General features: G+C 40.6%; 2 protein-coding genes across 3 annotated transcripts in view; one reads left to right on the top strand and one right to left on the bottom strand.

Annotated features, from left to right (window-relative positions):
* The window catches only part of LPAR6 (lysophosphatidic acid receptor 6), a 282,034-nt gene that overhangs the window by 199,511 nt on the left and 59,767 nt on the right, over positions 1–22,756 (top strand). The gene's annotated exons all lie outside the window — the stretch shown is intronic.
* The window catches only part of ITM2B (integral membrane protein 2B), a 61,898-nt gene that overhangs the window by 10,174 nt on the left and 28,968 nt on the right, over positions 1–22,756 (bottom strand). Inside the window, exons 2-3 of one of the 2 annotated variants that reach the window (XM_063426010.1) lie at positions 4,722–4,850; positions 3,764–3,826 (exon numbers count right to left, since the gene is read on the bottom strand). In XM_063426010.1, coding sequence (XP_063282080.1) covers positions 3,764–3,826; positions 4,722–4,850 — 192 coding nt within the window. The remainder of the gene's footprint in view (positions 1–3,763; positions 3,827–4,721; positions 4,851–22,756) is intronic. The other variant, XM_063426011.1, reaches the window with a different exon arrangement.

The raw sequence follows: 22,756 nt of genomic DNA, 5'->3' as shown, positions 1-22,756 counted from the left end.
AGTCTCATTGAAGTGGTCTGGGTGCAGTGCCACTGTCCCCTAGTTTTAGAGAAACTGCAATGTTTACATTGCAGTATTAAGTCTGCTATATAAACATTGCACTGCTATGTCTAGATGTCATCAACCAGACAGCCACAAGAGGCGCTTGCAGTTTCACAGCGTTTAAAGGGACACTAGTCACCAAAGCAACTTTTTCTAAATGAAGCAGTTTTCGTGTAAAGATCAGCGGTAGGCAACATTTGGCACTCCAGATGTTGTGGATTACATCTCCCCTGATGCTTTGCTAACATTATGGCTGTAAGAGCTGTGTAGTGGAGGGAGAACACAAACCGTCAGATCATTCTTGATATGAATTCCACACCGGAGACCAAGTGAGGCATTCCAAAGTATTATTTGTACCTGCGTACCTTCAGATATCAATGAATAAAAATAAATAAATACAAACACCAATCCCCCTCCCTCCCCCCAAAACCATTAAAAGTATATTTGATCAAATATAGATACCGTATATACTCGAGTATAAGACAAATTTTTTGGCACATATTTTTGTGCTCAAAAAGCCCCCTCGTCTTATACTCGAGTCTAGGTCTGTATTAAGGCAACTTACATTGCCATAATACAGACCATGACATGTTGGGGACCGGAGAAGCTGTTACTTACCTTTACAGCTGGACGTCCTCGCGGCTCCTCTGTTAAGCTCCCAGTGTAAATCTTGCGAGACACGCGGGCCGCGAGATTTACACTGGGAGCAGACCGCAAGATTTACACCTGCAGTAAGTACCGGCCATCCCCCTGCACAGCCCACCTCCCCCTGGACAGCCCCCCTCCCTTGCCAAGTATGAAGTAGGGAGGGGGGGGAACAAAAAAAACCAACCTGTTAAATATTTATATATTAAAATAAATAAATAAATGCCCAGTTGATGGGAGTCTGACTCCCTGTATTTAATGCAGAGTGTGTGTGTGTATATATAATGCACACACACTGCATTAAATACAGGGAGTCAGAAAAGGGAGTCAGACTCCCATCAATCTGAGTCACCCTCTTGCACCTAAAATGCAGAGTGTGTGCATATAATGCAGAGTGTATGTGTATATAATGCACACACTCTACATTATATACACACATCTGCATTTTAGGTGCAAGAGGGTGACTCAGAATGATGGGAGTCTGACTCCCTGTATTTAATGCAGAGTGTGTGCATTATATACACACACACTCTGTATATAATGCAGAGTGTGTGTGTGTGTGTATATATATATAATGCACACACTGCATTATATACAGGGAGTCAGAAAAGAGAGTCAGACTCCCATCAGTCTGAGTCACCCTCTTGCACCTAAAATACAGATGTGTGTATATAATGTAGAGTGTGTGTGTGTGTGTGTGTGTATATATATATATATATATATATATATATATATATATATATATATATATATATATATATAAAAATAATGCACACACTGCATTTTATACAGGGATTCAGAAATTGGAGTCATACTCCCATCAACCTGAGTCACCCTTTTGCATCTAAAAGGTAGGCAACAGGAGGGTGACTTAAATATTATCTACTGTATATTTAATATTAAGTGTGCCTGTCTGTTTGTATGTGTCTTTGTATGTATGGCTTGTGTGTGTCGATCTGTCTGTCTGTATGTATGTGTCTTTGTTTGTGTGTGTGTGCCTGTATGTATGTGTCTTTGTATGTGTGTGTGTGTCTGTATGTATGTGTGTGTCTCTGTATGTATGTATGTGTGTGTCTGTCTGTATGTGTGCCTGTATGTGTGTGTGTCTCTGTATGTATGTATGTGTTATTGTCTGTCGGGGGGTAAGAAGGAGGGAGGGAGGGGCCACTGGTCCCACTTACCGGTTCTCCGGGTGTTCTCCGGTCTCTCCCACTCATCCTCTGCAGCCTCTGTGGGTGGTCCAATGACTGTTGATATCACTGCTCTTCTTTTCTCCTGCACGCCGGCCGTAACGCAGCGCATGCAGTAACACTGCGTGTATAGTATGAGCCCCAACACAGGCTGCTCTATGCAAACATAGTTGGCATTCTTTTTCAAAGTCTTTTTTTTTTTTTTATCCTGTTAGGAATGGATCCCAATACTTCTAATCCCGGACCAAAATAAAAACGCAAGTCATACGAAGCTGGTTTCAAGCTCAAGGTTGTGTCAAGAGCAGAAGAAAGCAATATTAAAACAGTATTGCAAGTAGGGAATTTTGTGTTGGCGAAAAACAAGTGAGGGAGTGGCGGAAAATGAAAGTTGACTTGGAAAAGATTCCAAAGGCAAAAAAAGCTTGACGTGGTTTAACGACTTCATATGGGGCTCTAGAGACTGAATTGCATAAATGGGTTATGGAGTGTCGTCAAAATGGTTACTGCGTAACACGCATGGGAATTCGCTTACGTGCCCTTCAAATGGCTAAAGATGACAAATTAAAAGCACCAGGCATTGAAAATTTTGTTGCATCAGCAGGATGGTGTACCCGCTTCATGAATAGGTTTGCCCTATGTTTGCGGCAAAGAACAAAGATTTCACAGAAGTTGCCAAAAGATCTTGATGATAAAGTGATGTCATTCCATTAATTCATCATAAAACAAAGAAGGATCCATAACTATGACCTGGGAGATATTGGGAATATGGATGAAACACCTATGACCTTTGAACTTCCAAGCAACAGAACTGTGGCAAGTTTGGGAGACAAAACTATTTTACTCTGAACCACAGGAAATGAAAAAAAACATTTCACAGTTGTTCTGTCACGTTTGGCTAATGGAACTAAGCTACTGCCTGTCATTATTTTTAAAAGAAAGACCTTGCCTAAAAAGGTCAAATTCCCACCACGAATTACAGTGCGCGCACATGTTAAAGGCTGGATGGATGAAGACGGAACAAAAAAATGGCTGGAAGAAATTAGAATTTGATTTTGAGAAGAAATGTAGTATTTGATTTTAAGGCCAAGGATTAAATGATTAAATAAGCCTGTCACTTTAAACAAAAGACTGATGTCAATCCTTACTTGTTATTATGTCAGAGTAATTGAGATATATACTTTATGCCAAAACAGCACTTTGAAGATGGCAGAATGACACAATGATACATTTAGAAAAGTTTGGCAAATCAAAAAATGGGACAAAGTTGAATGTTGCACTTGATTCCACTGGTTTCCATGGTAATTTGTGCCACTTTTAGAACACTGATCTGCTGTTATATCTGTAACATTATAAATCTTTCTCATACTGCAGTTTACTAAAACCAAATCCTACAGATCAAGAAGCAGAGGATAATCTTGCCAAAACTTCCCAAAGATGTGGCTGGTCTTTACATACAATAATTGTTTATGACCAACCAATTACAAAAAAGAATATATAACTACAACATCCTTAAATAGGACTACTGGGAATGTACTGCAGTGCTAACACAATCCCACTGAATCAAATGTGAACATCAAGGGGACAATGTAAGGAGCAGTCATGGGCACCTAAACCACGTCAGGTGGATTTCATATCTCATGAATCTCAGATCTGTATGATCATTGGATGAAGTCCCATTGATGCCATTTCCAAACTTTTGCACACATAAATGGAGCACATTAACCACTATTTAAAGTATTGATATCTATGGTAACCTCTCGATGTTTCGCTACGGTTATGTGAAGCAATATGCATTGAAAAGAAGAGAAAACTCTAAAGTGTGTGTCTCCATCACTTAGAGGTATACGCAGAACAGTAAAAGTGTGATTTGGACGGAACACACATACCTCGGATGGATCTTGGTAGTCCGCATTAAATAGCTGTGCATATGGGCTGCCCGGTGAATAGAGCTGAAAAAAGTCAAGACAGAGATAACTTTCTGCTCAGTAAAAACCTATACTCAGATCTGCAGAATTCAATTCCTTTGGGGGAGGGAACACCATTACCGTGGTAATGTACAATTGAATTATTGATAAATGCTAAATATCTAAGCAAAGAAAATATGGTAAACAGTATTGCCCAAATGAAATTATTTACATTTACACACACGCACAACTAAAATAGCATCTTCAAAGTTTTGTAGCTGTAACTCAGTCAAAAAACCCTGATTTTGTCATAATGGTGATTTTACACCACATCCTTCTTGATCTACATAGTTACAGCTGTGTCTCGTTAAGGAGAGATCACAGTAAGATTGGACTCTGTTTAGGGCTGCAAAATAGGTAAGAAAAGAAACAAAAATATATAGAGGCAAAACACAGGCAGACAAGCCACTGCCCAAAATAATGAGTAACCAAGGGAAGAGGAAGTATGTGTTGAAAGATTATATGGTGGTTAATTGTAGCAGGCAGGAAAGCAGCACCGCCATCTATGAAAGCAAACAATGATTTGCATTATCATGGGAATTCAAAGGCTGAGTGAGTTCAATGTCACACTGTCAATTCCACGTGTGTCTCTGTAATGGTGGGTTCACTACAGCCGTGCAAATAAAGTTGCTGCATTGGAAAGAATAATGTTAGTTTGTAGCAAAATGGTTATAAATAGAGAAAATGCATGCTAGTAGTCAGGAAAGACCAATGCTTGCCCAAACATAATAAGGAACATGTTAAAAACAAGGAAGGGAGGGAGAGATTTGTTCAGATAGCCTGGAAGGGAAGAACAAAAATGGCCTTGAACTCTCCGTTATCAAGTACTATCACAGTAACGGATTAAACAAAACAAACAAAAAAAAAAATAACAACTCACCTGCTGAACGAAATATTTATAGAGATAGGCACCACCTAAAACAATTCCAGCCAGCATGAAGGCTAATCCGAAGCACATACACCAACACCATGCCCGCCTCTGTCCAACTGGCACAAACTCTTCTGGTTCCTACAATTTAAAAAGAGGAATAACATTTGTAACCAAAATTCAGCACAGGGAGTTTTATTTTTTTTTATTATTTTTATCCTCACCAAAGCTGCTTAAACACTCTTGTCAGGAAATAGTTGGAAAAGCCAAAAACAATTTTGGAATTTTAAAAAGAAACTGTCTGGTAATTAATTACATTAATGCATCTGTTAGAAACAGACTTGGATAGGAGATTAATGCAATCTGCTTTACCCTGTCCAGAGATTTTTACCTTTTGGGGCAGACCCAATAATGGGTCTCCATGTTCTTCCAGTTTGTACCTAATGTCTAGTACTTCATAATGGAGCTCCTCAGGCACAGGGCAGGACCCCCCAAAAAATGTTTCACAAATTAAAAATAGAGGAATGGATTGCCAACTTTTGGTTTTTACAAGTATCTTCTTTTTAATTTTACTTCCTGCTCAGGATAACAATGTCTATAACTAGCCTAAATGAACTCTTCCACTGCATAAGCATCCATTTACGGTAACTCTGCCGGTGAACTATTCTATGTGTCTACAACTCTGTAAAAAACAAAGGACTTTATTACTAAAATGATAATGGTTGAGAAATATGAGAATTGCATATTTTCAAAGAAAAAACAGTAGAAACAATTTACAGCTTTGCTATTATGGCTAAAATGAAAGTCCATGAAAGACCCATTGGAGAATTTATATGATATTCTTCTCAAAGCATTTCGGTAGAAATCTCACTGGCATTCCAGTAGTTAAACACATCACTGCTAAAAATTGGTTCAGACTCCTAAGCGTTTAGAACAGAAAAACTGACATATAAGCAAACATAAAATCTAAATATATTATCTCAAACTCTAAAGAAAAGATTTCTGAAGGCATCCGGGATAACAAAACGTTGTGTCCTCCGATTCAGAATAACTTGCTATAATTATTCCCTTCCTGTGTGATTTTCAAAGAGTGTACAACAGGCATTCAAATTAACAAAAAAGGTCAAAACCTCCCTGGTGCAACCAGTAATGAAACATCTTAGATATGCAATGAAAGCACCATGAGTACTTAGCAAGATAATGGACATCTGATAAATATGCCACTTGCACTGATATTTTTAGCATTTGGATTAATCATTGAAATGCACATGGGCTGTAGTTCATGACTGTAATGCAAGACAAATAATTATACCGCAAAATTTCCATTGGTACAGTTAAAATGTCATAATACACATTATGAGTTTTCTGAATGTTCTCTTTTAACAGGTCTGCTATTACGTCTTTTCTTAATACCCTAATATTCCTAATTAATTGAAATCAGAAATGCTCCAAACTTTCAACGGTTGAAGGTCATTGACAAAAAAAAAAAATAACTTATTTTATGGTAATTAAAATATACTAAAATCGATCAGTCACACAACATGAATGTAAACGAAAAACCTGAATATGCTAAATTTAAAGGGACACTAATCACCAACACAACTTAAAGGGACACTATAGTCACCAGAAAAACTACAGCTTATTGGATTTGTTCTGGTGGGTAGAATCATTCCCTTCAGGCCTTTTGCTATAAACACAGTCTTTTAAGAGAAAATGCAGTGTTTACATTACAGCCTAGGGACAACTCCACTGGCCACTCCTTAGATGGCTACTAAAGATGCTTCCTTAGGCAGTGCTGTAGGGTAAGCAGCACTACCATTCATTGTCTCCACCCTCTGCATGCAGACACTGAACTTTCCTCATAGAGATGCATTGATTCAATTAATCTCTATGAGGAGATGCTGATTGACCAGGGCTGTGTTTGACTTGTGCTGGCTCTGCCCCTGATCTGCCTCCTTGACAATCTCAGCCAATCCTATGTGAAAGCATTGTGGTTGGCTCAGACCACTACTTCTGATGATGTCAGCAGACACAAGCAGTTCACAGGCAGACAGGGGTAGAGACAGGGGCTGCAGAGTTTAATACAAGCAAGTTTTTACTATATTTAGGGAGGCAAGAGGGGCCAGGGGGGCTAGATGGCGGTTTTAACAAAATAGATGTACACATGTTTGTGTTCCTGACCCTATAGTGCTCCTTTAAGCTTAGCTTAAGTTTTGTTTTTTTGGTATACAGAGCATCTCCGCAGTGTTACTGCTCAATTTTCTGCCATTTAGGAGTAAAATCTTTGATTCCATAGCCCTATCCACACCTGCAATGCATCATTACCAAAAGCTTAGCTCACATATTGCTGAAGGGTAGTCGAACGGCTATTCACGAAAATCAAATTTGGTTATTTTAGCTGTATTTGCAACCATGTTAAAAAACAGTCAAACCTGTATACTGTACTGCAGCTGAATCCCCTAAATCTATTCCACCTAATTCCCTTGATAATGATATCAACAACCACTTTTCCTTACACAATACATTAAAGATTGTTTGAGCATGGTCCACATCAATCTATTGTTGGCTAAGATCACTTCTTCTGATGAAGTAAGCCAAGCAGGCAGAACCAGCAGCAGCAGACTGAAATAAAGGTAAGATTTTACTATATTTAGGGGCAAGGGAGGAGTAGGGGTTGGGGGTGGGGGGGTTAGATGGTGTTTTTAGCACTATAGGATCAGGAATACATGTTTGTCTTCCTGACTCTATAGTGTTCCTTTAATATCTGTGTCCCATTAGACAACAAAAATAAACTAATCAAATAAAATGAGTTCATTTCTGATATTTGGAATGGATCTTTTTCTGAAGAAATTAAAGCAGTTTTGAAGGTTATCAAAAGTAGGATACAATAAGAGCTTACCAAAACATTTTTTTTTTTTTTTTTAAAGAAGTGAATATCAGAATGTGATCTTCAAGCATGAATGATTAAATGCTAGACTGGAATTCCATTTCACCTGATTTAAACATCTTTATCTCCCCAAGGACATGCAAGTTTATGGAAACAGAAAAATATATACTAATAAAAAAATGTAAGCCATACTGTAATACGTTTATTGGAACAGATGTATTAAAATGTCATTGTTTGAAAGAATAAAATGAAAAATATAAATTCTGTAAACTTATGTATTTGTATCAATCAATATTTTGTTTTAAATACATGTTATGCATCATACCGTTTCCCAATTTAATCATAATTCATAATGTTTTAGGCTTTAAAGGGCCATCTAATCCCCATGGAAAATTTATCTCAATTAGGTCATTAATGGGGTGGAGCTCCTGGGCATTTTTTCTAGAATAGTTTGACCTTGAATTTGTCTTCACTGAGTGCCGGTCAACAATGCCTCCTCAGTCCACCTCCTGACAGTTCAACCCCGTAAGATAAGATGGTGTCCTAAGATTTCAGCCCAGATTAAGTTGATAAGGATAGCCGGAGTCTGCTGGAAACTTCCATTAAACACTGTATATGACCAACAAATGTCTTGGGGCGCATGGCTTTATTTCCCTAATCATGGCACAAGAGAAGAGAGGTGCAACAAATCTGGAATCCATTTGTGCCTGTTCTGGGAGACAAAATGGTTAATACACCATCGCCCCTAGTTCCTACACTTCTCTCAGTAAGCACTATAAGAACAGAATGCGTGACAAATTGGAGGGAACATTCTAGTACAAAATCTTACGCTAAATGTTTAACATGTCTAGCCACGGGCTGTCTTAACTACTAAAAACATTATATACCTGCTTAAAAGGGAAATAAGTAACAAACACCAGAACCACTACAGCTTAATGTAGTTGTTTTGGTGCAAAGAGACTCCCCTTGCACCCTCTGCCCTGTAAACACGGACTTTTCTGTCAAACGCAGGATATACATTTATCCTTGTCCCGATGAACACCTCAAGCGGCTGACATTTTACAAGACCGTTTGGCATCATAACACTCAGCATGAAAGCACCAATCGCTCCCATAAAGATGTATTGGTATAAAGCATTTCTCTTCTCATTACTGGTGATCTCAGCCAAGGGTAGAGCACAGCTGTAGGGAGATGTGTGATGAAATGTACAGTGTTTTCCCTTTAACTTTAAGAATAGTTAATATAGTAACTTAGTTAGTTATTATGAATTATATTAGCCACGGTTGTTTTTTAAATGTTTACATTTTACCTAGTAAGAAAGCTCACACATTCCAAAGGCAGAGTGATGTAAATAATTACAACAGGTTTAAGTTTACATGTGTTAGAGAAAACACTGCATAAGGTGATGCAGACTGGAAGAGCTGTATCCAGTTAACATCTCCTACCTGAGTGGTCTAATTTATATTACAATGCCATGCAGTCCTTGGCCATCTCTAAATTACATGCAGATGCTAGCAAGGGCCTATTTCCCTTCTACATAGGTATACAGACATGCATTTTGACAAATATAATGTATTATACTTATCACAGCTAATGGCATCCTAGGAAACTATTAACTATGAAAACAGAATTACTGAAGAGTTTATAGAAAATGTATCAAGTTGAAAGTAGCTTCATTAACCATATGATCTGTGGCAGAGATGTGTTTTTAATCTTTAATCATCAGAACCAGCAAAGCACAGTGATATACTAGTTTAATCGATGCTGAAACGGACAAAGTGATAAGTATCTACCTAGTGCCATAGAGAACAGCACATGCAGTCACTGACGTCTCAGTGCATAACATTTTTGTAGTAGACATAAAAACTGGTTTAAGTAATACATAAATCTACCCAGTTTATTATTTACATTTTAGATACATACTAAGGAGTTGGGACATTTCTCTGCCGCTGTTTTTTTGGAAGCTCCAAGTTTTTGTTTTGTAGAAGTGATCTAGACAAGGTGGACAGTAGGAAGGATAATAAAATACTGCTATGATGGGGGCCGGGGCCTGACTGCCATGGAGGGAAGACGTGCCTAACTGAAGCTCCTGACTAAGCTGCGAAAAAAAAAAGCTAAAAAGGCACCTCCAAACCTCATGAAACGGCACACACTGACCTTAAGCGACGACCTGGTACTCAGTCCACACGGTGAACCGGTGATGCGGACCGTGAACGGACAACAGGCAACAGGCTTTACCCGCGGAGGCATGCGGCCGGGAGCGGCGACCGAGTTCCCAGTATGGAGCGGCCCGAGAGCTGAGCGCCACACGCGAGTACCCCGCAACCCCCCCCCCCCTATGGACCGGTGGGGGTGATCCCAGTCCACTACTGGGAGTCCTCCCAGCCATGGCAGGCACAAAGAAACCCATCGGAGGGCCAAGAGACTCGCCAAAGATGGCGGCGACCACGGGGCTTGTCAGCAGCCAGGAGGAACAACAAGCCCCTGTGTCCAGCTTGGAGCAAATATTCATACATTTCTGGTGGAAGCTGGAATGCAGACTGCAACAGGGAATCCAGCAGACATCAAACTTAAGCTCCCCACCATGCCATTCCCTGCCCGACCCACAGCGAAAATCGGCACACCCGAAGAGACCCAAAACTGCAAGAAGGCGGCGGAGAAACAGGCAGGCACCTTACCCATGCAGGGTAACGAAGAGAAGAACACCGCAGAACCTAAACACCCTAAAGCCAGCAACGCTATTAGGAGAAGCAGTTCTACTTAGGTTGCAGACCATACACAGTGCCCCTCCCAAGCTTAGGAATAAGCAGCAGCAGGAACCCGCAATGAAGGACCCGGCTTGGAGGGCACGCAAACAGCAAAGGCCTCTGAAACCTTCTGCAGCACGTAGGTGAGCACCAACCAAAGGCAAACCGCAGCCCTGCATCGAGCCCAACAAGACAAGGAGAGCCTTGATTTGGGACACTAAAACGCATGGCCCCTTACTGGTCACTCAAAACCTGGCACACACCGGCAGCAATAGGGACTATGCTCTGCTGAAGCGAGGCATAGGGTACATGGGGGCTATGGAACGGCAGCAACAGAGAGACCTGCTGACTATACTTCACCTGCAAACTGACTCTCTTACTAAACTAACACAACCAGCAGTTTACATGTCTCAAACAACTCACCCATGAACTCACTGGAATGTTTTGCCTGCAGCCAAGTCTGACCCACAAAGTTGGTTACCTAATGCTATTGTATACCCCTCATTCTGTGTCTCTCCTCTGACTCGTCTCACCTGTCAGGCTCACCTTGATTTTTCTTTTATTATAGCGAGAATCTAAGCAGATATAAATATAGCATAAGCATAAATGTTAGAACCTCACAGAAAAGCAATGCCATGTATTTAAATTAAAAATGTCGAGACGAGTATCATATACACAGTAAGCGCTCAGCGGTTTTGTTTCTTGCCTCTCCAGTAACCTGGTGCCTTCGCCATGATCTGACCCTCTTTGTCACCACTCGTGTGCCAAAGTACACAGCCGGGATCCCACCATGTCTGTCATACAGACGCGAAAGTTTAAGCATTCACCACACAGCAATACCCTGCAGCATGGTAACTATAAACCTATGTATAGATTAGCCTCATAGTAGCACCTCATAAGTTATGTTCAGCCTGTTATTATTGAACGTGTTAATATCGAAATTGTGCCTGTACCTCAAGCAATGCAAAACTAGCATGTTAAATTAGCACTATTAGCACAACTTTTCCATACTGCATCACTCTAATTGCATTTTACACCTTAGTCATAATGTGTGTGGCTGCCTCAAATGTATATTAATCTTACTATAAAATGTGCCGACTTGGCGAAATGAAACACGGCAATTGCTTTAAATGTTCAAACTTTCATGTAACATGTTTCATTGTGGAATCGCTAGAAGATAACTTAATAAATCCATCTTTGCCAAGTCAAAAAAAGAAATAAAATACTGCTATGATAGACTGTCCCACCAAAATGAGTACGGGTAAGACCCCGGGGACTTGCCCTGGGACCCCGACCGCTGCAGTACAATCAGGGCCCAAGAACAAGACCACCCTGATCAGCGACCCCGGCACCTCGTCTAACATGGCGGATGCCATGCGCGCAGAAGACAGAGAAAAGGAATACTCTTCCCTCAAGCTACAGCCTGACAGCACAGACCTTGGACAGAAACTCAATTGCAATGCCTCAACAGGCCAGAAGCCGGCGAAGGGAGCACAACGAGACAACACTCACCCCACAGAACAGGCAAGCGACTCTGAGAAACCCTACCTTTCAGCCAACTGGTCTCCACTGTAACGAGCCGCACACCTCTGCCGCAAAGCCGAACATCCTTCCCCAGCATGCCTTGAAAGGCGCACGGAGAACACCCCCGAGTAGATACTCACATGGATGTACTGCCTGAGTGTCCAGCCGAACTACACCTGCATACTATGGGGACTGCACAGGCAAGATCCAGCACCCATAATGAACTGACCACAGGCCCCCGAGGTGACCATGTAACTTCACACTGCAAAGTAGCAGCTCTGTCCTTATATCTTTTACTCCCACTAGCCACTTGACAGGATGGAATGGTGGCCTGGTGCCATTAGTATTAAATCATAATGTGGCTGCAATAAGTTAGACACCTGCAGAATATTGTGCCCTTAGTTTAACTCAGCTAGACCGGTGAGCCTCGGTTAGCTACACCATGCTAAATTGTTTTAAAGTATTCTATTCTGTGAAAAGCGCCCCACTACTCTCTGCAACAGGGCCTGGTCTCCCAGTGGCAATAACAGTTTGTACCTTTCTAAGGTTTCACTAGCCTATTATAATAACCTGTAACAACGCAAGCTCCTAGCAAACCATGTCTTAGACCCGATCTTAGTGATGCTAAACGCTTGGCCATCTCGAGTAGGTATAAAATGCATGTCTGTATACGCTTGCGCTGCGACTAATTCTTGTTTTACATTTTAAACCAAAAAATGCGTGCAGCTACTCATGACATACTGAGTTTATACTTGAAACCTGTCACCATTCATAATGCAACTTAAATCTATGTCAATGTTACGCAATGTTTGTTTTCACTGCACTCCAAAAAGAAAGAATATAATTTTTTTAATTTTTTTTTATGTATTCTATAGTGCCAGGAAAACAAATCTGTTTTGCCAGCACTAAAGGTTCTTACAGCGCCCCTTAAAAGTGTTTAACCTCTTCTGCCCCCTACAGCCCAGCAGCAGGGTGTCGGGGGACCTAAAGACCCTATAGTGCCAGGAAAACAAGTCCTGGCACTATAGTGGTCCTTTAATAGTCTCCCAATGCTTTCCTACGAAAAATCAGTGGATTGGCTGAGATCATCAAAACTGTTTATCACAGCCACATAGGCAGAGCCAACATTGGGGGGGAAACAACAACTAACAAACAAGTTTAACACCTTCTCAGAGCGATCTAAGAGGGGCTGGGACCTAAAGAGGCAATAAAGTTTCAGGAATAAAAGTTTATATTCCTGACATCATAGTGTTCCTTTAAGCCTGAAACATGATTCATCAGAAAGTCTTCTACATCAAACACAGTTAGTAAAGTAGAGCAGATAAAATTATGTTTGCATTGGTGTGAGCCCTTACTGAGAAGTTAGGTTTTCAGAATTAGCATTGCAGATCATGATGAGCTGTATCGTCTAAGTCTTCATTCTATATATACTCAGGGTTATTTCCCGAAGTGGGAATTAAAACAGAATTTAAAGTTATATATCCAGTTCATCTACTATGGCCTTAAATTTTTACATTCACTTTGATTTCTCACTTAGTAAATAACCTGGAAGTTATGAGTTCACTGAGATAGAGATAGACGATGAGATAGAGATAGACGATGAGATAGAGATAGACGATGAGATAGAGATAGACGATGAGATAGAGATAGACGATGAGATAGAGATAGACGATGAGATAGAGATAGACGATGAGATAGAGATAGACGATGAGATAGAGATAGACGATGAGATAGAGATAGACGATGAGATAGAGATAGACGATGAGATAGAGATAGACGATGAGATAGAGATAGACGATGAGATAGAGATAGACGATGAGATAGAGATAGACGATGAGATAGAGATAGACGATGAGATAGAGATAGACGATGAGATAGAGATAGACGATGAGATAGAGATAGACGATGAGATAGAGATAGACGATGAGATAGAGATAGACGATGAGATAGAGATAGAGATAGACGATGAGATAGAGATAGACGATGAGATAGAGATAGACGATGAGATAGAGATAGACAATGAGATAGAGATAGACAATGAGATAGAGATAGACAATGAGATAGAGATAGACAATGAGATAGAGATAGAGATAGACGATGAGATAGAGATAGACGATGAGATAGAGATAGAGATAGACGATGAGATAGAGATAGACGATGAGATAGAGATAGACGATGAGATAGAGATAGACGATGAGATAGAGATAGACGATGAGATAGAGATAGACGATGAGATAGAGATAGAGATAGACGATGAGATAGAGATAGAGATAGACGATGAGATAGAGATAGAGATAGACGATGAGAGAGATAGAGGATGAGATAGAGATAGAGATAGACGATGAGATAGAGATAGACGATGAGATAGAGATAGACGATGAGATAGAGATAGACGATGAGATAGAGATAGACGATGAGATAGAGATAGACGATGAGATAGAGATAGACGATGAGATAGAGATAGACGATGAGATAGAGATAGACGATGAGATAGAGATAGACGATGAGATAGAGATAGACGATGAGATAGAGATAGACGATGAGATAGAGATAGACGATGAGATAGAGATAGACGATGAGATAGAGATAGACGATGAGATAGAGATAGACGATGAGATAGAGATAGACGATGAGATAGAGATAGAGATAGACGATGAGATAGAGATAGACGATGAGATAGAGATAGAGATAGACGATGAGATAGAGATAGACGTGTATATATATATATATATATATATATATATATATATATATATATATTTTCATATTCTCTCTTTGGGACATAATCAGGGTTACTCCAGAAGCAAATAAATATTCAAAACAACTATGCCCCATACCATAAAAAAATATATATAATAAAATTATGTTTCTGCAAATGCCTAAATGGCAGAGCACGAACAAGCACAAGCTGAAAGCACAAAAGTGGGGTTTTTAGATAGAAATACAAAAAGACGCCTCTGGTAAAATATATGCTTGTTTTTCTGGCACTACAAGTTGGTGCAAAAGAAAAATGAAAGGGACACTATAGTCACCTGAACAACTTTAGCTTAATGAAGCAGTTTTGGTGTATAGAACATGCCCCTGCAGCCTCACTGCTCAATCCTCTGCCATTTAGGAGTTAAATCCCTTTGTTTATGAACCCTAGTCACACCTCCCTGCATGTGACTTGCACAGCCTTCCATAAACACTTCCTGTAAAGAGAGCCCTATTTAGGCTTTCTTTATTGCAATTTCTGTTTAATTACGATTTTCTTATCCCCTGCTATGTTAATAGCTTGCTAGACCCTGCAAGAGCCTCCTGTACGTGATTAAAGTTCAATTTAGAGATTGAGATACAATTATTTAAGGTAAATTACATCTGTTTGAAAGTGAAACCAGTTTTTTTTTCATGCAGGCTCTGTCAATCATAGCCAGGGGAGGTGTGGCTAGGGCTGCATAAACAGAAACAAAGTGATTTAACTCCTAAATGACAGTGAATTGAGCAGTGAAATTGCAGGGGAATGATCTATACACTAAAACTGCTTTATTTAGCTAAAGTAATTTAGGTGACTATAGTGTTCCTTTAAACAAAGCAGTGGCATCATTGTTGCACCTATTGACACATTCGGCCCTTAGCAAAAAGAGCTTGGTATGCTCATTTGTTTAAGAATTTCCAGTACCTGTGCTGCTTACAACAAGCATGTCAAACTCGCGGCCCACAAGGGACATCTTTACGGCCCGGCGAGCCGCGAGTGCATGCTTTCTCCACATTGCAGGTGCCTACTCTGCTAAAACTTACCCAGTGTTCCTTCTCCCTTGCGTGCGCCGCATATGACATCATATTCGGGCACCTGGCATCACTAAACCGCACGAGGGAGCAGATAGAAGATCCCCACTGGACCCCATGGAGAGTTCCCACATTGGCTACCAAAAGGTAGGAAAAGTATATGTGTAATAAAGAAAAGTATGTGTGTGCAAGAATGTGCGAGTGTCTCTGTCTGCGAGTGTGTGTTGGTCAGTGTTGCATTGGCTGCGATTGGACAGTGGAGTACCTGGAGGGGCATGTAGGCATGCAATGCCTCATCACATTCCGACGTGACATTATTATTATTTTCAACGTGCTCCACCTTCGCAGGGTTTCAAGAAGTAGCAGGAGGATCAGATTTGGCACAGGGTGCGGACGACGCCATTTGGGGTATACCAGAGGCCGGACTCCGAAGTTGCATACTGGCATTTTTTTTTTGTGGCCCACATAAACTTAAACTTTGTTTATGTGGCCCGTGCTAGACTTTGAGTTTGACATGCTTGTCCTACAAGATCTTTTTTGGATTTTTAAACATATACTTCTTCAAAATGACCAATACTACAGCAATATGCATTACAGGTTCCCTACCAATGCTTTGCAGGAATTCAAAGATGGGCACACAGTTGTTACAGATTAAGGAACAAATCAGATGATAGAATAGCGCTGTGAGCTGCTTGGCAGTCAGAGACTATGCTTGTGTACACAGTGCACCTCCCCACCCCCTTTAATCTCTTCAGATCAAAGAATTCCCCTGACTATGACTGGGTTAAAGGCATTATCAGTTATTTCAAGTACAAGTTCCCATGTTTTCAGAATTCAAGAGAAATATGGATGGAGCAATGAGAAATGATTCAGCTGTAGCTGTATGTCAGGGGGAAGACATGCGTTACAAAAATATATGGCAACGTGTTCGATTTTATCTACTGTTCTGAAATGCTGCAGCTGCAAGAAGTCTGGTGGTTTGGAAAATTGCACAGAATCATTAGATAAGGATTTATTTTCGAGGTGGGGGGTTCCATGAAGAGCTAGGCAGAAACCTGTATTCAAGCTCAACACAAAGCTAGTAACTCTTGAAAAAAAAATAAAAAGATTTGAAGCAAAAAACACTGCAGCTATAAGGCCACCCATTCTACACCAGACATCATAGAAGGAAGCAATACTTCCTGCACTGCCTAACGAAATACTTTTTAAACAAGTGCAACCATGAGCTTGTAGCAGCCACTGGGCAATGGTTTAGGGCAGGATGTATGTGCAACAGCAAGAGAATGCAGAACTTAGGCCAAAATTAAAATGTGACTGTTTTGGTCTACAACGTGCAATTCTTCACAAATAACTCCATAAAATGTCCATTACAGCTGAATAACGGAGATAAAAAAATAAAATAATAATTTACAATATCTGTTCACAAGTAAAGCCACTATAGTAACCAGAACTACAGTTCAATGTACACATATTAATTCCTGCAGGCATTTTAATGTAAACAGTCTTTTCAGAGAAAAGGCAGTGTTTACATTAGTACCTAGGGACACCTCCAATGGACATCACTCAGACGGCCACTAAAAGGGCTTTCTAGGTCGGTTCAGCGTCTCCACGCTTTGCATGGAGGTGCTGAATTTTCCCTATAAAGGTGCATTGATTCAATACATCTCTATAAGAAAACGCTGATTGGAGCACAGCTATCTTTTGCTGTGCATGAGCGATAGCCTCCCAATGCTTACCTATGGTGATCTCAGCCAAGGGGGCGGAGCGTGGGCAGGGCCAGCCATGACCAGACCTGTGTGGCGGGCTGGAATATGGGGAATAAAAATTACCTTTTTTTTTTTTACTGGAGGTAAGGGGGGGAAGGGGGTAGCAGCTGGGGTTCCAAAGAGGTATTTAGACCTATTGTGTCAGAAATAAATGTTTGTATTCCTAGCACTAGTGTTCCTTTAATAAGGCAATTTTGCAGTATAGATCAAAGCCAGAGAAACAATTTAACAAAAAAAACAAAAAAAACAACACCACCACCAGCATAAAAGGCTCTTGTTGCTCTTTTTATGCTAGCTATCTAGTCATTCCAGCGTTTAGAAGACCATTTGCAAGAGACTCAACAGTACAAGAAGTTGCTTTACATATAATGTCTGAACAGTTTACTGCAAAGGGAGATTAATTACAGAAACGATAGAAAGAGTTCACACCACGTATTACATATCCATGTTGTTACATGGAAATTTAATTTAGGGTTTGTGTCAGAAGCCTAATGGTTGTATTCAATGGCTGTCAGCCTTCTAGAGGGAACACTCATGAAACATCTAAGCATGAATTATTTAGATCATGGAGTGGGCACTGAACTCTATGGGTGGATGCATTACTCATCTCTTGTTCATTAATACTATCTGTGCTCACTGTTCTTTGTAAAAAGTACAATTATTCCAAAATGGCACAGAGGAAAAACATGGCCTATATAAATAAATACCACCCAATCAAGAAAATGCAAAAAAAAAAATAAAAAAAAATTTAGGATTAAAAACAAAATTGAGATGTTAATTTGGTGTTGTCTTTATAGCAGGTTAGAATTATCAACCTTCCCCCAACAGCACTACGTTTTTTTTGGTTGTTTTTTTTTTTTTTTTTTTAAATGCATTGGGGATTGTAGTTCCATGTACATCAGTAGATTCATTAATCACAATAATATAAATGGAAACACTCTACAAGCTATTACAAGCTTCAAAACAGCCACATTTAGCAGATATTCATGTATTTTTCACAAATTAACGATTTCCTGATCTTGCATAGTGTAGTTGCTGTACAATATCTCTCAGAGAGCTGTGAGAGAGACATCATACAAGTTTCTTAGGAAGAAAAAAGAACCCCCTATTATGCAATCCGTAAGGAAGGATGAGTGATCGTGATTTTGCAAATGTGCAGCTATAACAAGCAGAATCAATATCGGATACCCTTGCACTGTGGCTTAAGCATGGTGCTCTTATTATTGTGGTGCTCAAGTGACCACCTCCTTCTTACCTGGCTAGGAACACTTGCCCGAGCTGGACGCACAGCTTCACCACCCCGGTGTAACTCCACATTCCTTTAGAGGGGTCTAACTTGCCTTGCCCTATCTGTCCAATGTTCCCCGACTACTTCGACTGCGACCACCACAGCCAACATAAAACCGTTCTGCACCTGGTAGAAATATATTTTGTTTTCTTCTACCATATTTCCAGAAGAGGCTACAAATACCCGTTACCAAATATGGATTTAAAAATCTTTCCCACAGGTGAGTATATCTGTATATAAATAATGAAAGAATATACAATAGAACAGAAAATTTCCAAAATGATGCAATTTACAGTGCTAGTCAGATGGAAGAGAGAGAGAGAGAGAGAGAGAGAGAGAGAGATCAGTCAGAAGAGAAATGAGAGAGAATGACAAAATAAACAGTAAATATATTTAAATAAATTTAAAAAAATACTAATAAAAACTCTTCCTGGTCATTTCTGAAGGCTGCGATACTCTGTGTAAAATATGCAAATCCAAAAGAGCTTAAAATGGCAACTTTATCTATTTTTTTTTTTTTAACAAGTATCAATGTAAAATAATGCCAGTACTGTAATTGTAAAAAAAAAAATCAAATAGCTATATTGCAGAAATTAAATACCAGTCCTGTTTTTTTTTTTTTTTTTAATGGAGTTTTATTTAGGTTGCATGAAACATAGCATAAACTCGGCGCTAGGTTTCTTTATGTCTTCCCCTGGTAGAAGACATTTTGGCTGACATAAGCCATACCTTGGCAGTCAGTCTCACTATGTGAAATGTAAAGGTCTACATTTTCGAGCAGCAGCAAAATCTGCACATAGTAAGACTTTTTAACTTAAAAAAACATTAACACTTACTGTGCCCAATAAGGTTACATCAAGCATCACGACCACTCTGGTGTTTTGCAGTGGTCAAAATGCAAGGACACTGTATAAGGAACGTCTCAGTATAACACTGCACATTCTTGGATTTATTATGATGCGTCAACCTCTATCAGTTTTCATTAAGCAGCCTGGAACAATTGTTTGTGAGAAAGGGTTTAGCAGACGCCCTTAGCAAATGAACGAAATGCAGGATCAGCATCTGGCTTCTGTGGCTCTACAGAAGCCGGATGCCATTCAGCAGGCATAGAGAATGCTATGTGCCCATTAGAACCAGGGTAAGTGGCTACGATGTCACATGTTCAATATTTCGTATTATGAACTGTGAATAATTGCACAGCAAGTCTGCATAGTTAACTGCATTGAGTGATACGTTTAAGGACCATTGACCTGTTTCTTAACTTATGGACTGGTTGAGAAACAAAATATAAACAAATATGGGGAAAATATAATAGGTGAAAACAAGCATATTAATTAGTTCCTTTGGCTTCTGGATCATTTATCTCCACATGCCTTTAAAAGGAATACTTCAAGCACCATAACCACTACAGCTAGCTCTAGTAGTTAGGGTGACAACAGTTCACTTGTGCACACCCCCTCCCAGTGCAAGTAGTCAAACTGATTTTAAACAGTGACTTCTGAACTGGGAACAGATGGGCATCACTCTCCACCTTCACATCTAATCCCAGAGAGAAGAAAGTTCATACAGGTCTCAGCTTCTAACTCAGAAGCGTTAATGGAAGTTCTGCTTAGGAGCTTCTGGTTTTCATGCATTAATAGAGGGGGAGGGGAGTGACACCCCGAAGACTTGAGGTAAGGAGTGAAACCATTCCATAATGGTATGACTTGTTACAATCTGTGTGCCAGGGTACTCCCAGCACAATGATAACCATGTAAACCTTCAGTGCTTTACTTTTACTATTGACTTGTTAAAGCTTATTGTACCGCCAATGTTAGATATAGATTCAAAACCTTTTCCTCAGAAATATTAAATAAATAATAGCAGGTCCCTGAAAGTATTCAAGACATTTTATCACACATGTTCAAAATACTAACTGATTTATAGGTGCCGATTCATCCTATTATTAACGCAGGAGGGATAGTGACTACATAAAAGTAATATAAAGAACCAAGTGCTGGTTCCATTCAAGTAAAGAAAATAAAAAGGTTTATGTAAATAAAAAAAATTAAAAAAACAGAATGGATCTGTGGTATGTGGAAAGAGGGCACTGTGAAAACAAAAATCAAAGGGATATAAAGGAATACTGCATTGAGCACTCTTCATCTAAGGCAGGGGTCGGCAACCTTCGGCACTCCAGATGTTGTGGGCTACATCCCCCATAATGCTCTTACACACACAATGCTGACAATGCATCATGGAAGGTGTAGTCCAAAACATCTGGAGTGCTGAAGGTTGCCTATGCCTGATCTAAGGCATCAATCACCGGGAATGCAGAACACGACAGCTGTGCAGCAGCAGATGTTCCAAACCCCAGTAAGACTTCAGATTGTCACTTCTCTGGAAAATACACCATCAAATAAAACATTGACAATCACCTAGAACTTGTTAACCTTTTTTAATGAAATGCTTAGTGTTCTTTGAAATTGGACACTAAAGATTTAGAGAATGACATCATATTCCAACCAAGGAATACAAAAAAAGGCAACATGTATAACAATGACTGTGAAAAAGAACAGTTCCAGGATAGGAGTATAGATTTCTACAAAACGATTTACAAATCCTGGGAATCAAAAAATGCATCACAATTTAGGCTTCCTTTTTCCATTTCTCTGATGTTTACCAGGAAGACCAATACCAATTTAGAATAGTTCTATAACAAACCTTTTTTATTTGTTTTATTGTAAAAAGTATTTCATTTGGAATTACCCAAACATTTGTCTTGCAGAATCTGTTGTGCTCAATGCACGCAGGTCAAAATATAAAGGGGAAAAAATACACCATTTAAAATGGTGGGATTTGTGATGAATATTAAAGGGACACTATAGTCACCTGAACAACTTCAGCTTAATGAAGCAGTTTTGTTTTATAGAACATGCCCCTGCAGCCTCACTGCTCAATCCTCTGCCATTTAGGAGTTAAATCCCTTTGTTTATGAACCCTAGTCACACCTCCCTGCATGTGATGTGCACAGCCTTCCATAAACACTTCCTGTAAAGAGAGCCCTATTTAGGCTTTCTTTATTGCAAGTTCTGTTTAATTAAGATTTTCTTATCCCTTGCTAAATTAATAGCTTGCTAGACCCTGCAAGAGCCTCCTGTATGTGATTAAAATTCAATTTAGAGGGGGGGGCGGAGCCTGACCAGCGAGCAGGGCAGACGTGCTCTGCAACAGCTCCTGGAAAACCAGCTCAAAAAACACGAAAAAAGCGAGATAAAGTGCGCTCACCCTCCTGTAAGTGGGCTCACTGGACCGGGAAGGCTGACCCGAACCCTGAGATGCTGAACACGAAGTCAGGGACAACCGGGTACCGCACCAACAGATTGAGGCCTACCGAAGGAGGTGGCGGAGAAAGGCGGCCGCTTTCCCGCCAGACGCACATACACACAAGCAAGCTGGGAACGATACCTTCCCCCCCCCCCCTTTGGACTGGTGGGGGAAATCCCGGACCCCGCCAGTCGGAGATCCCAGCACCCGGCACTCTCCGAGCAAACCTGCGGCCTTCACTAGCAACACGGAGGCAGGGGCCTCCAAAATGGCGGACGGGCATACCTCAGCCCTGCAACTCAGACAAGGGGGAGAGACACGGCCTGTGGTGAACCGCACGCTCCACCTACCGCCCGAGAACACAGAGGAGCTCTATGACAAGCTGTATACCAACCTGTGGACACAACTTCACGCCCGAAGACAGGCCTTCAAGGTGGCGATCGAAGAAGTAGCGGCATGGATACGCCCGGCAACCCGGTGCAAAATAGGCAGGACTCTCCCTCGCGCCCCCAAAGCAACTGCAAGCAACAGAAAGCGGAGACCTACATGGAGGGTGCTATCGCCACGGTCAACAGGTGCCAACACACGCATCCGACTAACACAGACAGGGACTTACCGACCAGCACGCACAGATTCTCCCTCAGCGGCTCTAAACACCCCTGCCAAGCAAGGCACTACCACACGCGGGAGGAGTGGACAGAGGTCCCCCTCTCGGCCCAGGAGGAAGAGAGTATGTCCCGATGGACAAGCGGTCCTACCACTGA

This window comes from Pelobates fuscus, chromosome 1, assembly GCF_036172605.1.
Source record: "Pelobates fuscus isolate aPelFus1 chromosome 1, aPelFus1.pri, whole genome shotgun sequence".
Classification (NCBI taxonomy): domain Eukaryota; kingdom Metazoa; phylum Chordata; class Amphibia; order Anura; family Pelobatidae; genus Pelobates; species Pelobates fuscus.
Note: the sequence above shows the minus strand (reverse complement) of the source record. Positions and strands in the feature narration are given on the sequence as shown.